Genomic DNA, 17,415 nt, shown 5'->3' with positions numbered 1-17,415 from the left:
ACAGAGGATTATACAAGCTATGCCTTGGTAGGCAATGAGGCCTTGTCTGTATGCGAGTGTGTGTGTGTGTGTGTGTGTGTGTGTATACGACAGTATGTAAAACATATGTCTGAGATACAACAATGTGAATGTGAGTTATACGCAGGCTACAGGATCAGATAAGAATGATGGTGTTATTAATAAGGAGTAGGGCTCATGTTTGACATGCACAGTAATATCAACAAAACAGAACTACCTACACCAGTAAAACTTATTTATTTTGTTTACCAGACTAGACCTGCTGATTTGAAGCCTATGTTCACTGGAGACCTGAGGAGAAAAATCTCCACAAAAGAATAATAACATACACAACATAATGCATATCAGTAAAGGTAAAAAAGTACATTTCAATAAAGTTCCAGCCAGTTTCAAATTCAGGTATAGATGAATAATATAAAGAAATAATTAGTGCATATTACTTCTACTGCTAAAACTACAATTAATGAATTGAGGTTACTGGTTAGTAGAGAAGCACATGCTGTCTTCAGACATTTTAGTTAACCAGAAACTTTCACCATGATATGGGCAAGTAATGAGACAACAGAATACATTACCATTTTGTATTGCATATACTGCTTGTGTTTTCTGTGGTTGTAAGTAAAATGCTCATCAGGCAGCCAAATTCACTTTTAAATGTAGCCTGAGCACTATATCAGACTCCTCCCTCACATATATGTCATATGACTCATTTTCTGAGAAGTTAGTAGCTATGAATTAACTTGGTAAGTGAAAAGCCATATACTACTCAATAGTACAAGTGGATGGCAATTCATAACAAAGTGAAGTTTTTGTTTTGGAGAGGCTCCAAACAGAAATGCCATCTCAAGTTGTGCTCTCTGGGTCTGCCAAGGTCACATCAGTATATTTAGCTTCTCAAATAAGAAAAATAAAATTATTATTTCTAGCTGTCCTCTCATGATATTCCATACTTCGGTAAGGTCACGTCTAAATATCTGTCAAATTAAATATCAATACAATTAACTTGGTCTTTTCTAGTTACACTGGCAAAGCAATGAAATGAACTGACTTAAAAACTAAGGATTATATCTGAAACATCTAAAAAGCCACCCCTTGAAATGTTTGCAATAAAAATGCTAAAAGGAGAGAACAATGTATGAGGATGAGAAATATCACTATATATATGAACTTTTAGTGTTCTCACCTGTGTGACGTGCTGCAATAGGTCTGTAGTAGCTGAGAGATCAGAAGTAGAGTTTGTGAGAAAAATAGGAGCAGAGGCATTGGATTTGGCTTCTCAGTTGCAGGAAGAACAGTAAAAGTGAATATAAAAAGAGGCAGCAGAAAGAAAGGTAACAGATACATAAATATGCAGCTTGCATTTATGTGAGTGCTTACAAAAGTGAAACTGCAGCAATAACTCAGTAATAGCATTAATAAAAATGTTAAATTGCAATAACATGTAAGTAAAGGCATAATTTTAAGTAACAATGCTTTGTTTCATGCTATGCATAAGATCATATATATATTAGGATAAGAAGTTTTACAAGTTTAGTGTTCTAGGTGGGCAAGCAAATAAATTTCATATTTGTTTTTTGAAACTCACTGTAAAAACTTTAAAATAAACAGTAGTTTTTGCTCAGTTTTCTGAACACTGCAGCTACTGGATATCTTACCTCTGTCACACGTATCCCCAGTGTATCCATTATTACATTCGCAGTATGGTTTTCCTAGTCCAGATAGTCTGCATTTCCCATGTTTGCATTTAATGATGTTACAAGGATTAAATAGTTCTTCTTCTGTGTCACACAAAACTCCTACATAACCCTGCTGGCATTTACAGCTATAGGAGAATGCATTGATGGGCATACATGTGCCATGTATACATCTGGAGGGGGAAAAGGAGAGAGAAAATGAAAGGATAGCATGGCAATAATTAATTTAATAAAATCCCTTGAAAATAGCAAAAACAGGCATTCTTCAGAAGTTATTTTCTACATCATTTGGACAACAAAGTGCTCTTCACTATATCATCATGGTATATGGAGCTAGTATCAGCATGGTTACTATAGCAGCACTGTCAATATATCACCAATGTATATGGAGCTAGTATCAGCATGGTATATGGAGCTAGTATCAGCATGGTAACTAAAGCAGCAATGTCACTATATCATCATGGTATATGGAGCTAGTATCAGCATGGTAACTAAAGCAGCATTGTCAATACATCACCACGGTATATGGAGCTAGTATCAACATGGTAACTATAGCAGCAATGTCACTATATCATCACAGTATATGGAGCTAGTATCAGCATGGTAACTATAGCAGCACTGTCAATATATCACCACGGTATATGGAGCTAGTATCAGCATGGTAACTATAGCAGCAATGTCACTATATCATCATGGTATATGGAGCTAGTATCAGCATGGTAACTAAAGCAGCATTGTCAATATATCACCACGGTACATGGAGCTAGTATCAGCATGGTAACTATAGCAGCAATGTCACTATATCATCACAGTATATGGAGCTAGTATCAGCATGGTTACTATAGATTCACTGTCAATATATCACTACGGTATATGGAGCTAGTATCAGCATGGTAACTATAGCAGCAATGTCACTATATCATCATGGTATATGGAGCTAGTATCAGCATGGTAACTAAAGCAGCATTGTCAATACATCACCACGGTATATGGAGCTAGTATCAGCATGGTAACTATAGCAGCAATGTCACTATATCATCACAGTATATGGAGCTAGTATCAGCATGGTTACTATAGCAGCACTGTCAATATATCACCACCGTATATGGAGCTAGTATCAGCATGGTAACTATAGCAGCAATGTCACTATATCATCATGGTATATGGAGCTAGTATCAGCATGGTAGCTAAAGCAGCATTGTCAATATATCACCACGGTATATGGAGCTAGTATCAGCATGGTAACTATAGCAGTAATGTCGCTATATTATCATGGTATATGGAGCTAGTATTAGCATGGTAACTATAGCGGCAATTTCACTATATCATCACAGTATATGGAGCTAGTATCAGCATGGTTACTATAGCAGCACTGTCAATATATCACCACGGTATACGGAGCTAGTATCAGCATGGTAACTATAGCAGCATTGTCACTATATCATCATGGTATATGGAGCTAGTATTAGCATGGTAACTATAGCAGCAATGTCACTATATCATCATGATATATGGAACTAGTATCAGCACAGTAACTATAGCAGCACTGTCAATATATCACCACGGTATATGGAGCAAGTATCAACATGGTAACTATAGCAGCATTGTCACTATATCATCACAGTATATGGAGCTAGTATCAGCATGGTTACTATTGCTTCAATCTCCATGGTATATGGAGCTAGTATCAGCATGGTAACTATAGCAGCAATGTTACTATATCATCATGGTATATGGAGCTAGTATTAGCATGGTAACTAAAGCAACATTGTCAATATATCACCATGGTATATGGAGCTAGTATCAGCATGGTAACTATAGCAGCAATGTCACTACATCATCACAGTATATGGAGCTAGTATCAGCATGGTTACTATAGCAGCACTGTCAATATATCACCACGGTATATGGAGCTAGTATCAGCATGGTAACTACAGCAGCACTGTCACTATATCATCACAGTATATGGAGCTAGTATCAGCATGGTTACTACAGCAGCAATTTCACTATATCATCACAGTATATGGAGCTAGTATCAGCATGGTTACTATAGCAGCAATGTCACTATAGCACCATGGTATGTAGAGCTAGCAGCAGCATGGTTACTACATCAGCACTGTCACTATATCATTACAAATAAATGAAAAGAGAGGGTCCAACAGTCACTAGACACACTACAAATAAATTGAAGAAGCGGTGACTAGTGCAGTGTGCAGTGCAAGTCTCCAAATCCAAGTAGGAATCTAAACAGAGATAAAACAAACAAGTTTTTATTAACAGAATATCAACATTGTAACTATATCATTGTAATATATGAAATTAGCATCAGCGAGGTAACTATATCAACTTAATTTATTTATCAAGACATAAGCACATATTATAAAGAGCAGACCACTGCCTTCTTCCCAAATTACTAGCTAAAGCTGGTTTTGCAGAGGATGGTATTAAGTGGTTCACTAACTGCCAGTATGACAAGACCTTATAAGTCATCTTGGGTGAAAATAATTCAGACATTAGTAAATTCAGTGCCTCTGGGCACCGCATTATGGCCTCTGCAGTTCTCCTTTTTTATAAATGATCAGTTCAGATAATTACTTGATCTGAACTCCACACTTTACACAGTTGATAGACTGATTTTCAGTTTAAAAGGAAGGGCCTGCAACTTGCAGTGCAAAAGGATTTTAGGCTGGACCTTTCTGCCATGAAAGCTCCTTGATCCAAGAAGCATTGAACAGTAAGCTGTAGAGCCTTTGGGAGTTATTGCATCTAATGTCCAGTGCAGAACCACAGCAGGCGTATCTCACACCCAATTCTGCTCCACGATCTGGCAATCCACAAGAAAAAAATAAAATAAAATAAACAAAATCCCTTGTCCAATTCTGGAACTCCACACTTCCCACAAGGAGTGACAGACCTGCTTGTCCACTCTTCCAATCCAAGTTGAGGAGCAAAAAAAAGGCTTTTTTTTTTTTCCTGAGGCAAACAGCTTGCTACATCTTTTACCTGAAGTAAGTGCTTCAGTCCCGACAGCAAAAGCTTTGACATCAGAATTAATTTCCATACTGGTAGTCAGAAATGCTGGTATGGAAATAAATGCTGGTAGTCATTACCAGCTAATAAGCAGTGGCCAATGACTCCCCCTAACACCTTATGCCAGGTGCCTGCCCCATTCACCCAACTCTAGCTATGCTTCTGGTCCAGTGGATAATATAACACTTCCTTTGTTATAGACATGATGCCTTCAAATGACAGAAGCTTTGCAAACTCTGTGATGTAGTCAGTATTGCTACCTCCCGTATCCATTTGTCAGGTGATATCACTTGTATTTATTTTTTGGAAAAGAAAAATCCTTCCCTCACAAGATAGTTATAAGATGTAGAAGGAGGGAACTTGGGGCTTCACCCTGTAGTCACTGTGGGAGTTTGTTGTTTCTTAGTCTCTGTTGCTGTCCAGTTTGACCCCTTTTACCTCTAGCCAAGGCTGGTTGCACTTTTCATGTATGCTGTGTCTTTGATATGAGAGTCAAGCCTTGGATGTTGACTTCATAGAGTACTTAGGGCAAGGGCAGTTTAATAACTTGTAACACAATATATTGTTTCACTTTGGCTCACAAGTTATTGAAGATGTTCTAATAGTAATCCCAAACAAACTGTTTTTATCTACAGTCCATTAAAAAGCTTGCATTTCACACATCTTCTGGAAAAGCCTGGATATTAAGTAAAGTATCTTTTCAACTATAGACTGTAAGGCAGCAGCCATACTGGGAAGACTAATGATGAAGCTTTGCAGTAAGAATCTAGAGTGTGACAATCACATTTTATCACATTACCAACCATGACTGCAATACCTCTTAACCTCCTAGTGCAAGAAATCTGGACAAGGACTAAAATAATGTGGGGACAAAGTCCCAAAAATAAGGACATATTTTAAATATTGCTCTTAGAAACTTAGCAAGTCACTAAAATTACATGATTTGTGTTAGCATGAATTTTCTGAAATATATGAATTCTGAAATTCAAATGTAATGCATTATTTAGTGGCTTCAGTCATCAGAGATTTGACAAAAAAACACAAGTTTTATAAGATACAAACCAAAAATATGAGGCAGACATTTGGACATTCTACAAAAATCTGGGCAGTTGAAAAGTGTGATTTCTTCTGTCTGAAAGAGTTTATTTCATATGAATAACAGCAATTCCCTGAATCAGTCTGTCTCCCTGATGTCACTGTGGTACTGCACCATATGTGTTTGGTGGTTGATGTCTCTAATTTCCAAGTTAGTCAGTATACACATTTTTTTCTAAATAAAACCAGGATTCTGCTTCCCCTATTGCTTAATAGCATATAAAAGACCTGACAGAGTTTTGGTCCCTCTGTACCCTTATGGAAATTACACCTGGTTTTGCTATGTTTATACACACACACACACACATATATATATATATATATATATATATATATATATATATATATATATATATATATATATATATATATACATATATATATATATACACACACACACACACACACACACATATATATATATATATATATATATATATATATATATATATATACACACACACACACACACACACACACACACACATATATATATATATATATATATATACACACACACACACACACACACACACACATATATATATATATATATATATATATATATATACACACACACACACACACACACACACACACATATATATGTGTGTGTGTGTGTGTGTGTGTATATATGTATATACATATATATATATATTGATACATATATATATACATACACACAAACACACACACACACACACACATATATATGTGTGTGTGTGTGTGTGTGTGTGTGTATATATATATATATATATATATATATATATATATATATATATATATACAGTTAGCTGCATATATGTATTATATATATATATATATATATATATATATATATATATATATATATATATGATATTTAAAGGTATATACATACATATAGTTGGTCTGTTTTTGGGTGATAAGGGCTGTTAGTCAGACTCTTTGATGCATTATAGATTCATAGCCTCACTAGGCTAACAACCACCAGGGTCTTTTTAAGCCTAGCCTCATAATCCAACCCAATTGTGTCCCTATGTATCATGGGCATGTATTAGGGTTTGGCCACATGTTGGTCAAGCGTCAGATCATTGTCTACATATGATCCCAGATCACCAGGTCAGCTCTTAAGGGTGTCTTATCAATGGAGAAATTAACCTGGGTAGCTGTTTTCTTCTAGGAATTGAGTTTTAATCCATGACATTGACACCAGTCATTTGTCTGTGTTAGACCATCTTGTAAGATGTTTATGTCATTATTGTCATCTGCAAACTTGAGACAGCCAAAGGCTATTGGTATTAACCTTTAACTCTGAAAAGTAGATGCCAAATAGGAGCCATCCCAGCACAGACCCTGAGATACCCCTCTGGTGGTTGCTTAGTGGAAGTGGTTTCACCAATCCAGACTTCTTAGGTCCTGTTTGTGAGCCAGCTGGCAGTCTAATGAGTTGTTCATGTCCAGTTTGGTGAGTTTGTCAACTATACCTGAGTAGGGTATTGTATCAACCACCTTCGCCAGGTTCAGGTAGACAGTGTGCACCATTTTTTTCTCATCTATTTCCTTTCTTGGTGACCTTCTTAAAGAAGTACACTAGGTTTAGTGATCCTGGTCTTCCCTTGACAAAGCAACAGTTTGTTGGGTCCAGTGTCTGAAGTTGTTTTTTCTTGATCATTTCCATGTTAATTATTTTCATGGCATTGCATGTTAGACTAGTCAGACTAATGAGTCTGTAGATCCATTGCAGTTCTTCATTCTTGTGGCACAACACCTGTTTTAAATCGGTGGTTAAAAAATGAATCAAGGGGTCCTGATAGGTCATGTTGTAAGATATTTTGGAGGCATTCCAGGATATTGTCAGGTCCTACTGAGGCTGTGTTTTTGTCTTTAGCAAATGTTGCCAGGACCTACTGTCAGCTAATAGTTTGGGGGGTGCTAGCTGGTATTTCATGGGGAGATAGGGATGGGGAATGAAGACTGAAGTTTGAGTTGAATTTGTCAGCCAGTTGATACACTATGTCACTCTGCTCAGTGAAGATGGCAGCACTGATCACCAGTTTGGCACACTGCTGTGTTATGTTTTGAGGTTATGGACATAGCTGTAGAAGGCCTTGTGGTTGTCTTTATCCTGTTAGGATATCTTGATCTTGTAATTGTCCTTGTTGGACTTAATTAGTTCTCTTAATTATTGATTTAGTTTAATTAGAGAGCTCTTCTCATGGTGGGAATTGCTCTTCCTGATTTTATCCATGATGTTTTTCTTTTTGTAATGTACCATAGTACAGTTAGGATTTCACCAGTGTAGTTTGTTTTTAGAGTTTTTTTGGGCTTACTTCTAGTAGGTACAGCAGCCTCTCTACAGCCATTTACATGGTTGTGCAAGGTCTCTGTGAACATTTCTGCATGAGTTACTGTGAATTCGTGGTTAGGAGTGGAATTGAAATTTGACAAACTATCGCTTAGTAAGATGTAGTTTGCTTTGGAATTGTTCCTAAATGTTACAGGATTTGCTGGGATGAACAAGTTGACTTTTATTTTGAAAGAGACAGCTTTGTGGTTCAACCTCATGCATGACAAAATGACACCTGAGGGGGTAGTGCTGGCCTATATTGGTGAGTACCAGGTCCAGTATGTTTAAACTTCTGGTGGTCTGGTGGGTGTGCACTCTTTCTGGTTAAGATTGTTTGTGTTAATAATTCCAGGAATTGTTGTGCCTGCGAGTTTGAGGTAGTGTATGTTTCCCAGTCTACAGAGGAGTAGTTAAAGTCTGCCATGACTAGGGCATTTGGTTTAATGGTGAGTGTCTCTAGTACATCTAGGTACGAGCTATGGAGTTCTTGGGATATTGGGGGGGGGCTATAGCTTGCCAGGATGTGGCATGGGACTTTGGTGATTTGCAGGGGTATAAACTCCAGGACAATGTCCTGTTTAACCAGCCTAGAATTATACTTGTTGCTAATGTAGATCAAGACTTCTCCACCTTTAGTCTCTGTCTGTGCAGCTGATGCTCTAAAAGTATTGAAGGCACTGAAGCCTTGCACTGTTGGAGTATTTTCTGTGGATTTAAACCACATCTCGGTAACAGTATAAATGTCTATATTCTCCAGAGTGAGGAGAGCTTGTAGGGCGTGTAGTTTCAGCCCCAAGCATTCTGCAGTAACACCTTTTGGCTTATTTGGGTTTATTTGCTACGTTGGTTGGTTTATCAAGTTGGTATTTGCCTAAAAATGGCTCTAAGAGGGAGTTAAGGTTTTAGCCAATATTTGGAAGCCTAAAGGAGACGTGTGCAGACCATCCTTTGCAAAGCAATGTGGTTTGTTAACCATATCCTCCCATGCTGACAAATATTGAATCCCCCTGGAAAGACACTAGAAACTAAGCCAATTATTGAAGTCAATCATCTTTTGTTCATACTGAGGCATCATCCTTGGTGAAGGTTGAGTGCTGCTCAAGGTAAGTCACATACCTACCTAAGACACATATTCAGACAGATCAATAATGTCTCTGCATATAGTCCAGGGAGGAACATTTCAGTTCACTAATGCCCACATGGACTATGACATAATCATACCAGTTTCTTGGGTGTAGTGACTTGAGTGCATGTGTAATTTGGCAGATCCTGTCTCTATGTATCATCTATGCCAAGTGTCCTGGGTATTGTGTTTGCTTGTCTTATGGGCTTTGCTCTTGGGGCTTCTCTGGGTGTAGGCATATGTGATGTGTTTGATGTTGCTTTTGGTGAGTGCTTTAGAGATTGCTCAGGGTAGGCATTGAAGTTCATAGGCTTAAGAGGTCTTTGAAGTTTGGGAAGATTGCTATTTCATGCCTCTGTTTGTTTCTTTAAGGATTAAATGGTTGTCTGTGAATGTGAGGCAATTGGCACATTGTCTTAGGACACCCATAAGCTAGCTATAGAGACTTTTGGAAATTGCATATTCATGTTGTCCAGACCTGCATTTGGGTGGGCTAGTGTACGTTGTGGAATGGATTATACAGAGGTCTCCTTGGGTGGTCTCTGGGGTTTGGTACTAGACTAGTTTAGATTGTGCTAATATTTGATAGTAGTGCTGTTTACTGTGCAAACTAGCTGCTCTAAGCTTGTCTTTGTGCAATGGCTTTATTTTAGCCACAGTACATTACAGGTTTTAGTTACTTGCGGTGGTTGTGCTGCGGTAGCGTTGTCGCCTCACAGTAAGACGCTGTCCGGTTTGATTCTCAGCTAGAGCGTCTACTGCGTGGAGACATGCACGAATGGGCATATCTTCATTGAAGGTTGTGCATCAGGCCTGGCAAGCCAGTACGTAAGAATCAGCTGCCAATCATTAGCGGACCAGAGTTCTGCTGTGGCGACCCCTAACCGGGAAAAGCCGAAAGACACAAACAAACATTACAGGTTTCAGTTCTATGAACAGCTTTGTAGATAACATTTACTATTTGTGCCTACTTGTGTGTACAAGGCAATGGGGTGGACTTTTTCAGTCAGTTTACCATAAGGAGTGGAAGCCAGAGACATAGTTTAAAACCACAACAGGAAAAGGGAGGGAGGTTTGGGGAAAATTTCAAGCAGCAAGAAGCAGAATTCCGAGACAGGGATCCATTACTGGAACTCTAGTCTTATAGCTAGAATTTCAGAAACTTTAGCTTAATTTCTCAGTCAGGGCTTGGGCAAACACAAAGAAAAGGGGAAACAACAGTAGCAAAGTAAACAGAAAGGCACTGTAATACAGCTGTAACCAGGTAAATGAAAATCAGATGATCCTAGAAGCAAAACTGGATTATAAACAGCTATAAAATTACTGAAGCACAAATCATGGAACAAAATTAACAGTACTGCAACTACTGCAATCCCACCATGGCCTAAGGCCCCAGACAATGCATAAATTTACTTTTAAAGCTGTTTATGAAAAAATGCTGTAATACATGACTAAATGAGGCTCTAATGTGGTAGCATTTCATAGTCCTACCACAACTGGGAATAAAGATAAAAGATTAAGGAACCAGACAGGGTTCTAAATACAGATAGCTTTTACAAGTAATTCTATTTATGGGGATAGAAGTGCAGTGCAATATATAAACAATGCTAAAATCTTGCTGTAATAGACAGTCTTCCCACAACTGCAAATGAAGCTACAAGACTAATATCCCAGAGCAAACTAAAAAAATGAAAACAAATAACTTTTTTGGGGCTAAAACATGAAAAAAAACAGAGAAAAGTACAAAAAAGTATCACTACACAGGTCACTACAAATGCTACTTAAATATTAAATCAGAATTTAAATAAAAGCTTTTTTCTTCCCTTTTGATAAAAACCTTGTTTCTCACACTTTGGGATTTTCCACACTTCTCAGTCTTGAAAAAAAAGAGCCAGCCATTCTAAAATGCCTCATTACTGGAGGAATGGCCATTCCATGCCTGATAACTCACTATAACTTTCTTATTATGAAACAAGGCTTTGATCCCATTTAAACTGTTTTCAAAAGTGATATTTCAGTGGGTAGCCCAGGGTGAGAGTATCCTTATTATTTGTGTCACAGCCATGTCAATTATAAATCTGCTACGTACACAGCAGGTGCCCCTCATCCAATCAAAATTAAAAAAATCAAAAATAAAAAAAAAAAAACAAATGGGGAGACGGAGGCCTCTATGTTTTTTCAATTACAAGGACTAATCAAGCATGCAATTACAGAACAATGGAACAATGCAAAGTATTCTACTATAAAGTTTGTGTAATCAAATCCCTGAATTCTATTGCCACTCACATATTCAATGTCCACTCAACCAATATTCATAACTCAGACAACCACTTATTAGTCTTCTAGGGTTGCCACCTTTTCAAATGCCAAAAGTGGGACATTTTTGGTACAAACTTCAGATTTTGCATGCCAAAACATACCCATGGCCAGTACAAAGGACAGAACTTCACTTTTTTGCTTAAATAAAAGCTTATTATTGTAGCATTTTAGTTGCTCATTCTGTTTCTTACAACATTTAGGTGTTTCAGATACAGAATAACTGTTTTATGCAACTATTACATAAAATGTAAGAAATAATGTTGCCCTAAAATCTCAGGACATTTGCCATTTTTACAATTTTTTTGCAGGACACAACTGCCCAAAGAGGGACTGTCCCTCGTAAAGTGGGACAGGTGGTAACCCTATAGTCTTCTGATATTATATGAGCAAATGCAAGGCAGATAGTCACACAAAATGGCTGACAAACTGCTGTTAACCAGAGGGTCTAGAGTTTGATGAGTCTGTACAATGAAGGATGTAACATCTTGTTGAACGCCCCTTGTAGATGTTTGTAAAACAGTGTCTGGTTGCACCAATATTCTTTTCATTGGTTAAAAAAAATTGAATCAGAAGCCTCCTCTGGATTTAATGAAAATAAAAACTTTGTTGTTTCTGCTTCCTTTTCAGCAGCTATGCCTGATTTCTTCAAATATAATAGCTTGTGTTGGAGACAAGGAAGATGGAACAAAACCCCCTTGGCCCAGGAGGGTCTGAACTCAATACTGGATAATGGGCCTCATAGACTTGGAGCTCAAAATTGTAAGGGGCTTATTTATTTGGTGCGACATCAGCCCGTGATTTCAAACTAAACTGGGAGTAGAAGCAGCAGGGCCCATTTTAGACATATGGGCCTGGAGCTTCAGCTCCATCAGTCCCTTGTTAATCCAAGCCTGGGAGAACTATACTCTGTATGAACAAAGTGAGGTATATCCAGCCTGGTCATTAAATTCTTAGCTACCTGTCCTCATTTAGCACCATTGACCTAACCTAAATGTACTTTTTTAGCTGTTTTATATCTTCCTCTTTTTTTTTTTCTTTTTAAGTACTTCCGCGGTGGTGCAGTGGTAGCATTGTTGCCCCACAGCAAGAGGTTCTCCCATTCGATTCTCAGCTTGGGTTGGGAGTGCCTTCTGTGTGGAGTCTGCATGTCCTCCTCGCGGTCAAGTGGGCGTTCGAAAGACATGCGTTGAATGGGCGTGCCTTCATTGAAAGTTGGGCGTTGGGCTGGCAACTCGACACCATAAAAACCAACTGCCAGTCATTTGCAGACCGGAGTTCCGCTGTGGCGACCCCTAACTGGGAAAAGCCGATAGACAAACAGCAAGACAAACAATCACATATTTCCTTTCTGGGGAAAAAATAAGGATGGACTAGCTTTGGGGATATTCCACTGAAGCAGAGGTGGGTATTTCTTGGTTTAAGGTCATTACTATGGTTCATAAAAGCCTTATGTTTTTTGGCTTGATTTAATGTTTTCTTATAAAAAGTTGTAGAATTATTACATTTCTGAACACCAGGATTACCTCTGAGACAAAAGTAATATTAAAGTGGCACTCTTTACAAGGAACCAGTCTCCTATAACAGCAGGCTTTATATGTTTTTTTTTTTTTTCTGGAGAAATGCTGTAATCAGTCAGATTAGAAAAAAATCAAGTACCAAGCTCAATATGTAGGAAATAATTGAAGTAGTCTAAAAGATATTTATTCTCTAATATCAGCCAAAGAAGTAAACCAAAGGACAGGCATAGCAATGCAAGTGATGGTTCTCTTCAACTGCTAAAAGAACTAAAGATAGTACAAGTTATCCTTCTTTATCCATATGCATCTAATCTTGCTGTTGTGTAGGTGTGCTAAAATCCTATTGTAAATATCCTCTTTTCCTATTTTATTTGATTGTGCAAGTGAGAACAAGTACATACACAGAGCATATCATGTATCCTTTCATGATGCATCTCTTTTAAGCAGCTCTTGGCTGCTTCTTCCATACTGAAGCTGTTTTTTTATGCAATTGATTTTATATTAACTTAAATGCACATTATTTTCCAAACCCTGATTTAATTTCTCCGAAACATATCCCATGTAACTTTCACTGATTAGGTTTCTATGACTACAGGGCAATATTTCCTACAGCAGAACTGTTTAATGCGGTTTTCTTTTCCAAGGTTTCTGTAGGTGGTTTATTCATGTCTCATAAATTTTGTTTTAGTTTATTAACTTGTTAACTGGGTGAATCCACTAAACATGTGACTCTTTTTTTTAGGGGTAATGCTGGAGAACTGTCTGGTAAACTGACTTGCTCAGAATCAAACAGTAGAGACATACAGAGAGAGACAGAATCAAACTAAGGGCTGCGGGATGAAAGCTAATAGTAGTTAATAGCTTATTCCTCTGAGCTAAACTGTCTAGCACATTCAAAGTAAAACTTGCCATCACAGTAACCACATTGCATTAATAAGTACTGCTTTATACTATGGGTTTATCATTCTTTAAAGAATGACTGCTACCTTTATTAAGCATGTGAATATCATTACTATTGGTTCCAGTACCAGAAAGTGTGTGTGTGTGTGTGTGTGTGTGTGTGTGTGTGTGTGTGTGTGTGCATGTGTGTGCATGTGTGTGTGTGTGTGTGTGTGTGTGTGTGTCTGTGTGTGTGTGTGTGTGTGTGTGTGTGTGTGTGTGTGTGTGTGTGTGTGTGTGTGTGTGTGTGTGTGTGTGTGTGTGTGTGTGTGTGTGTGTGTGTGTGTGTGTGTGTGTGTGTGTGTGTGTGTGTGTCTGCCAAAGCCTATGCTAACTGAAGCCACCACCAGTGCAATGCATGGCTGCAATTCAGTGACTGAAGTGAATGCACCTGTTAGGAATCCTTCACCAGTTAGAATGATAGTGTATAATTTGTGTGTCTGCACATGCATGTGCGTTTGGAAGTACATGCATGCATGTATGTATGTGTGCATCTGTGTGTAACTATGTATACTTGTGAATGTTTATGGTTTTTGTGTGTGTGTGTGTGTGTGTGTGTGTGTGTGTGTGTGTGTGTGTGTGTGTGTGTGTGTGTGTGTGTGTGTGTGTGTGTGTGTGTTGTATACCTGCACATACGTTAGGAAGGGTTCAAGAAAAAAAAAATTAGAAGAGGTTGCTTTACTTGTTTCCTTTGCAGGGATCATTAGTCTGCTGATCACAAAGTGCTCCTGTCCATCCAACTTCGCAGTCACAGATGAAGCTCGACTGACTTGTGGCACGGCAGCTTCCATGCATGCACACTTGTTTCTGACACGGCTCACATCCTGGTAAAATGCCTACTTGCATTGGGACCTTTTTGAAGTCCTGTAGTTCATTGTTAATGTATAAATTCCTTATACATCCATAAAAGCTTGTGCCATTCTGACCGTCAGCTTGTCTGAGGGCTGCCATATTGGACTTTCCAGGCATACCTGAAAAATGCAGTTAGATTTATATAGTACAGTTTACTGTCATACCTAAAACACAGGCTTGCATTCATGTATTATAGTTTACTGTCATAAATGTATTATAAAATAAATAATTTATAATAAATTCTTCAACTTTGAAGCTTATTACATAAATAGTAGAGACATATGTTTTATATGCACACACTTGCATTTGTCTAATACAAAAATATTTCATTTGAAATCTCCTTTTTACCGTACTCTAAAACAAGGCTTAGAAATAAGGGGCAATTTTGAAATAACCTTGTAAATTTGTTACCCCCTTTTATTCCTACCCTTCAGCACCTAATGCATATATCTCCAAAACTCCTTCCTTGTTTCTTTCCTCCTCTCTTTCTCAGTCTTGCCACCCTTTGCTGTTCTTCCTCCTCCTCATTCACTATGATTTATACTATATAAAATTATCACATGGCCATCACCCCTTCATAGGTTCATAGGTTGGTACTAGGGTATTGGCCCTATGGCCTATACAAGCCTAGCCATAACAATTCCCTGGCTATTTATTCCCACACTATTTACTTCCCTGGACCCCTGTCTGGCAGGGCAACTGACATGATCACCGGGGTGAATTTCCTATCTTCCATCCAGTCATCAAGGTTCCTTTTGAAGAGGGCCAAAGAGGCACTCTGCTTGATATGTATGGGCAGTCTATTCCAGAATCTGGGGAGTCTCTGCATCAGGAACCTATCCCTCCAGCATGTTTTGTTCATTGTGATGACAAGGTTTAGATCCCTGGAGCGTGTGGCTCTGAGGGATTGGGATTTCTTTAAGTGTAGCATGTCCAACAGCTCTGGGTTTGACATGGCCTTGTATGTTAAGCAGAGATTGCCTCTGAGTAGAATATATGCAACAGAGTTTAGCTGGAGTGTTTTTAGACGGTCAGCATGGGCCATCTGCTTTAGGCCTGTGATTCTTTTAGTGAGGTATTTCTGTGGCCTTTCCAGTTGTTGCAGATGTCTTGAGAGGTACATACCAAACGGGGCGTTGTATTCTATAATGGGTCTAATGAGGGATGAGTACAGTGGGACAATGACCTCCTTTTTTCTGGATGAAAAGCCCTTAGTGATGAGGTGTGCCACATAGAAGGATTTCCTGACTGTTGTAGCGATGTGGTTATCGAAGATGAGACCACTGTCCACCTGTGTCCCTAAGTCTCTTATCACACTTTCTGTGTTTAGTGTACTGCCACCTATGTGGTAATTCATGGGTACATGTTTATTCCCAAAGGTGATAACTATACATTTCTTGGCATTGAGCTTGAGCCCATGGCTCTGGCACCAAGCATCTGTTTCTGTAAGGCCCTTTTGTAGAATATCCACATAATTTGGGGATTTAATAATGGCTCCCAGTTTGCAGTCATCTACAAACTTTGTTAGCCAGAGTCACTTAGTGTTGGCCTATACTTCAGGGAAGTAGATGCCAAACAAGAGCAGTCCCAGGACTGAATCTTGAGGTACTCCACTTGTCACTTGCGTGGAGCTGGATTTGGAGTTGGCTACATTTACAGTGTGGGTTCTGTCAGTAAGCCACTTGGCAATCTATCGAGTGACGTAGGGATTAACACCCAGCTTAGTAAGTTTATCTATGATTCTAGAGTGGGGGATGGTGTCGGAGGCCTTGATGAGGTCCACATTGGCTGTGTGGACCACCTTACCCTCGTCCACAGCTCTGAAGACTGATTCAAAGAAGTCAGTCAGGTTCAGGAAACAAGAGCAGCCCTTCACGAACCCAAACTGGGTGGGGTTCAGTGTTTGTGCCAGTGTCTTTGTTTATAAGTTCTATGATAATGCGTTCAATGGCCTTGCAGATCAGGCTCATCAGACTGATGGGGCAGTATTTCCCAGGATCCAAGGTGGATCCCCCCTTGTGGAGTGGGATAATTGTAGTTGTGTGCCACTCAGTGGGCACGAAGCTTGACCTGAGGCTATGATTAAACATGATACTTAGGTGAGGTGCCAGTTCATTTTGTAGTTCATGTAGTACACAGCCCGGGATGTGTTCTGGTCCCATGGATGCTGTATTCTTAGTCTTGGAGAGTGTGGTTTTTACCTGTGTGGCCATTATTACCAGAATTTGGCAATCTTTCGGTATTGAGATGGGCCCTTTAGGGGGTGAGAGGGGGGTAAAGTTGGCACTGAATCGATCTGCCAGGATGTTTGCAATATCCTTGGGATCAGTATATTTAATGCCATTCTGTTGTAGCTCAGAGCAGATCTGAGCATTGCCATTTAGATTCTTGACATAGCTATAGAATGCCTTGTGGTTGTCTTTGGAATCTTTGGCAATTTTATTTTTGTAACTAGTTTTGGAGGATTTTATGAGGGATATCAGCTTCTTACTGAGGCTG

The 17,415-nt window shown here is 38.7% G+C and overlaps 1 protein-coding gene across 7 annotated transcripts in view; it reads right to left on the bottom strand.

Annotated features, from left to right (window-relative positions):
• SLIT2 (slit guidance ligand 2) overlaps positions 1-17,415 on the bottom strand; it is a 1,414,056-nt gene that overhangs the window by 19,741 nt on the left and 1,376,900 nt on the right. For 4 of the 7 annotated variants that reach the window (XM_044062070.1, XM_044062072.1, XM_044062071.1 and 1 more), the window contains 2 exons: positions 14,747-15,035; positions 1,674-1,885 (listed from right to left, as the gene is read on the bottom strand). In XM_044062070.1, coding sequence (XP_043918005.1) covers positions 1,674-1,885; positions 14,747-15,035 — 501 coding nt within the window. Of the gene's footprint in view, positions 1-1,201; positions 1,294-1,673; positions 1,886-14,746; positions 15,036-17,415 lie in introns of all 7 variants that reach the window. The other 3 variants (XM_044062074.1, XM_044062075.1, XM_044062077.1) reach the window with 3 other exon arrangements.

This window comes from Protopterus annectens, chromosome 2.part1, assembly GCF_019279795.1.
Source record: "Protopterus annectens isolate FY-2018-M chromosome 2.part1, PAN1.0, whole genome shotgun sequence".
In the NCBI taxonomy this organism is placed as follows: Eukaryota; Metazoa; Chordata; order Ceratodontiformes; family Protopteridae; genus Protopterus; species Protopterus annectens.
This window is presented reverse-complemented; position numbering and strand designations above follow the sequence as displayed.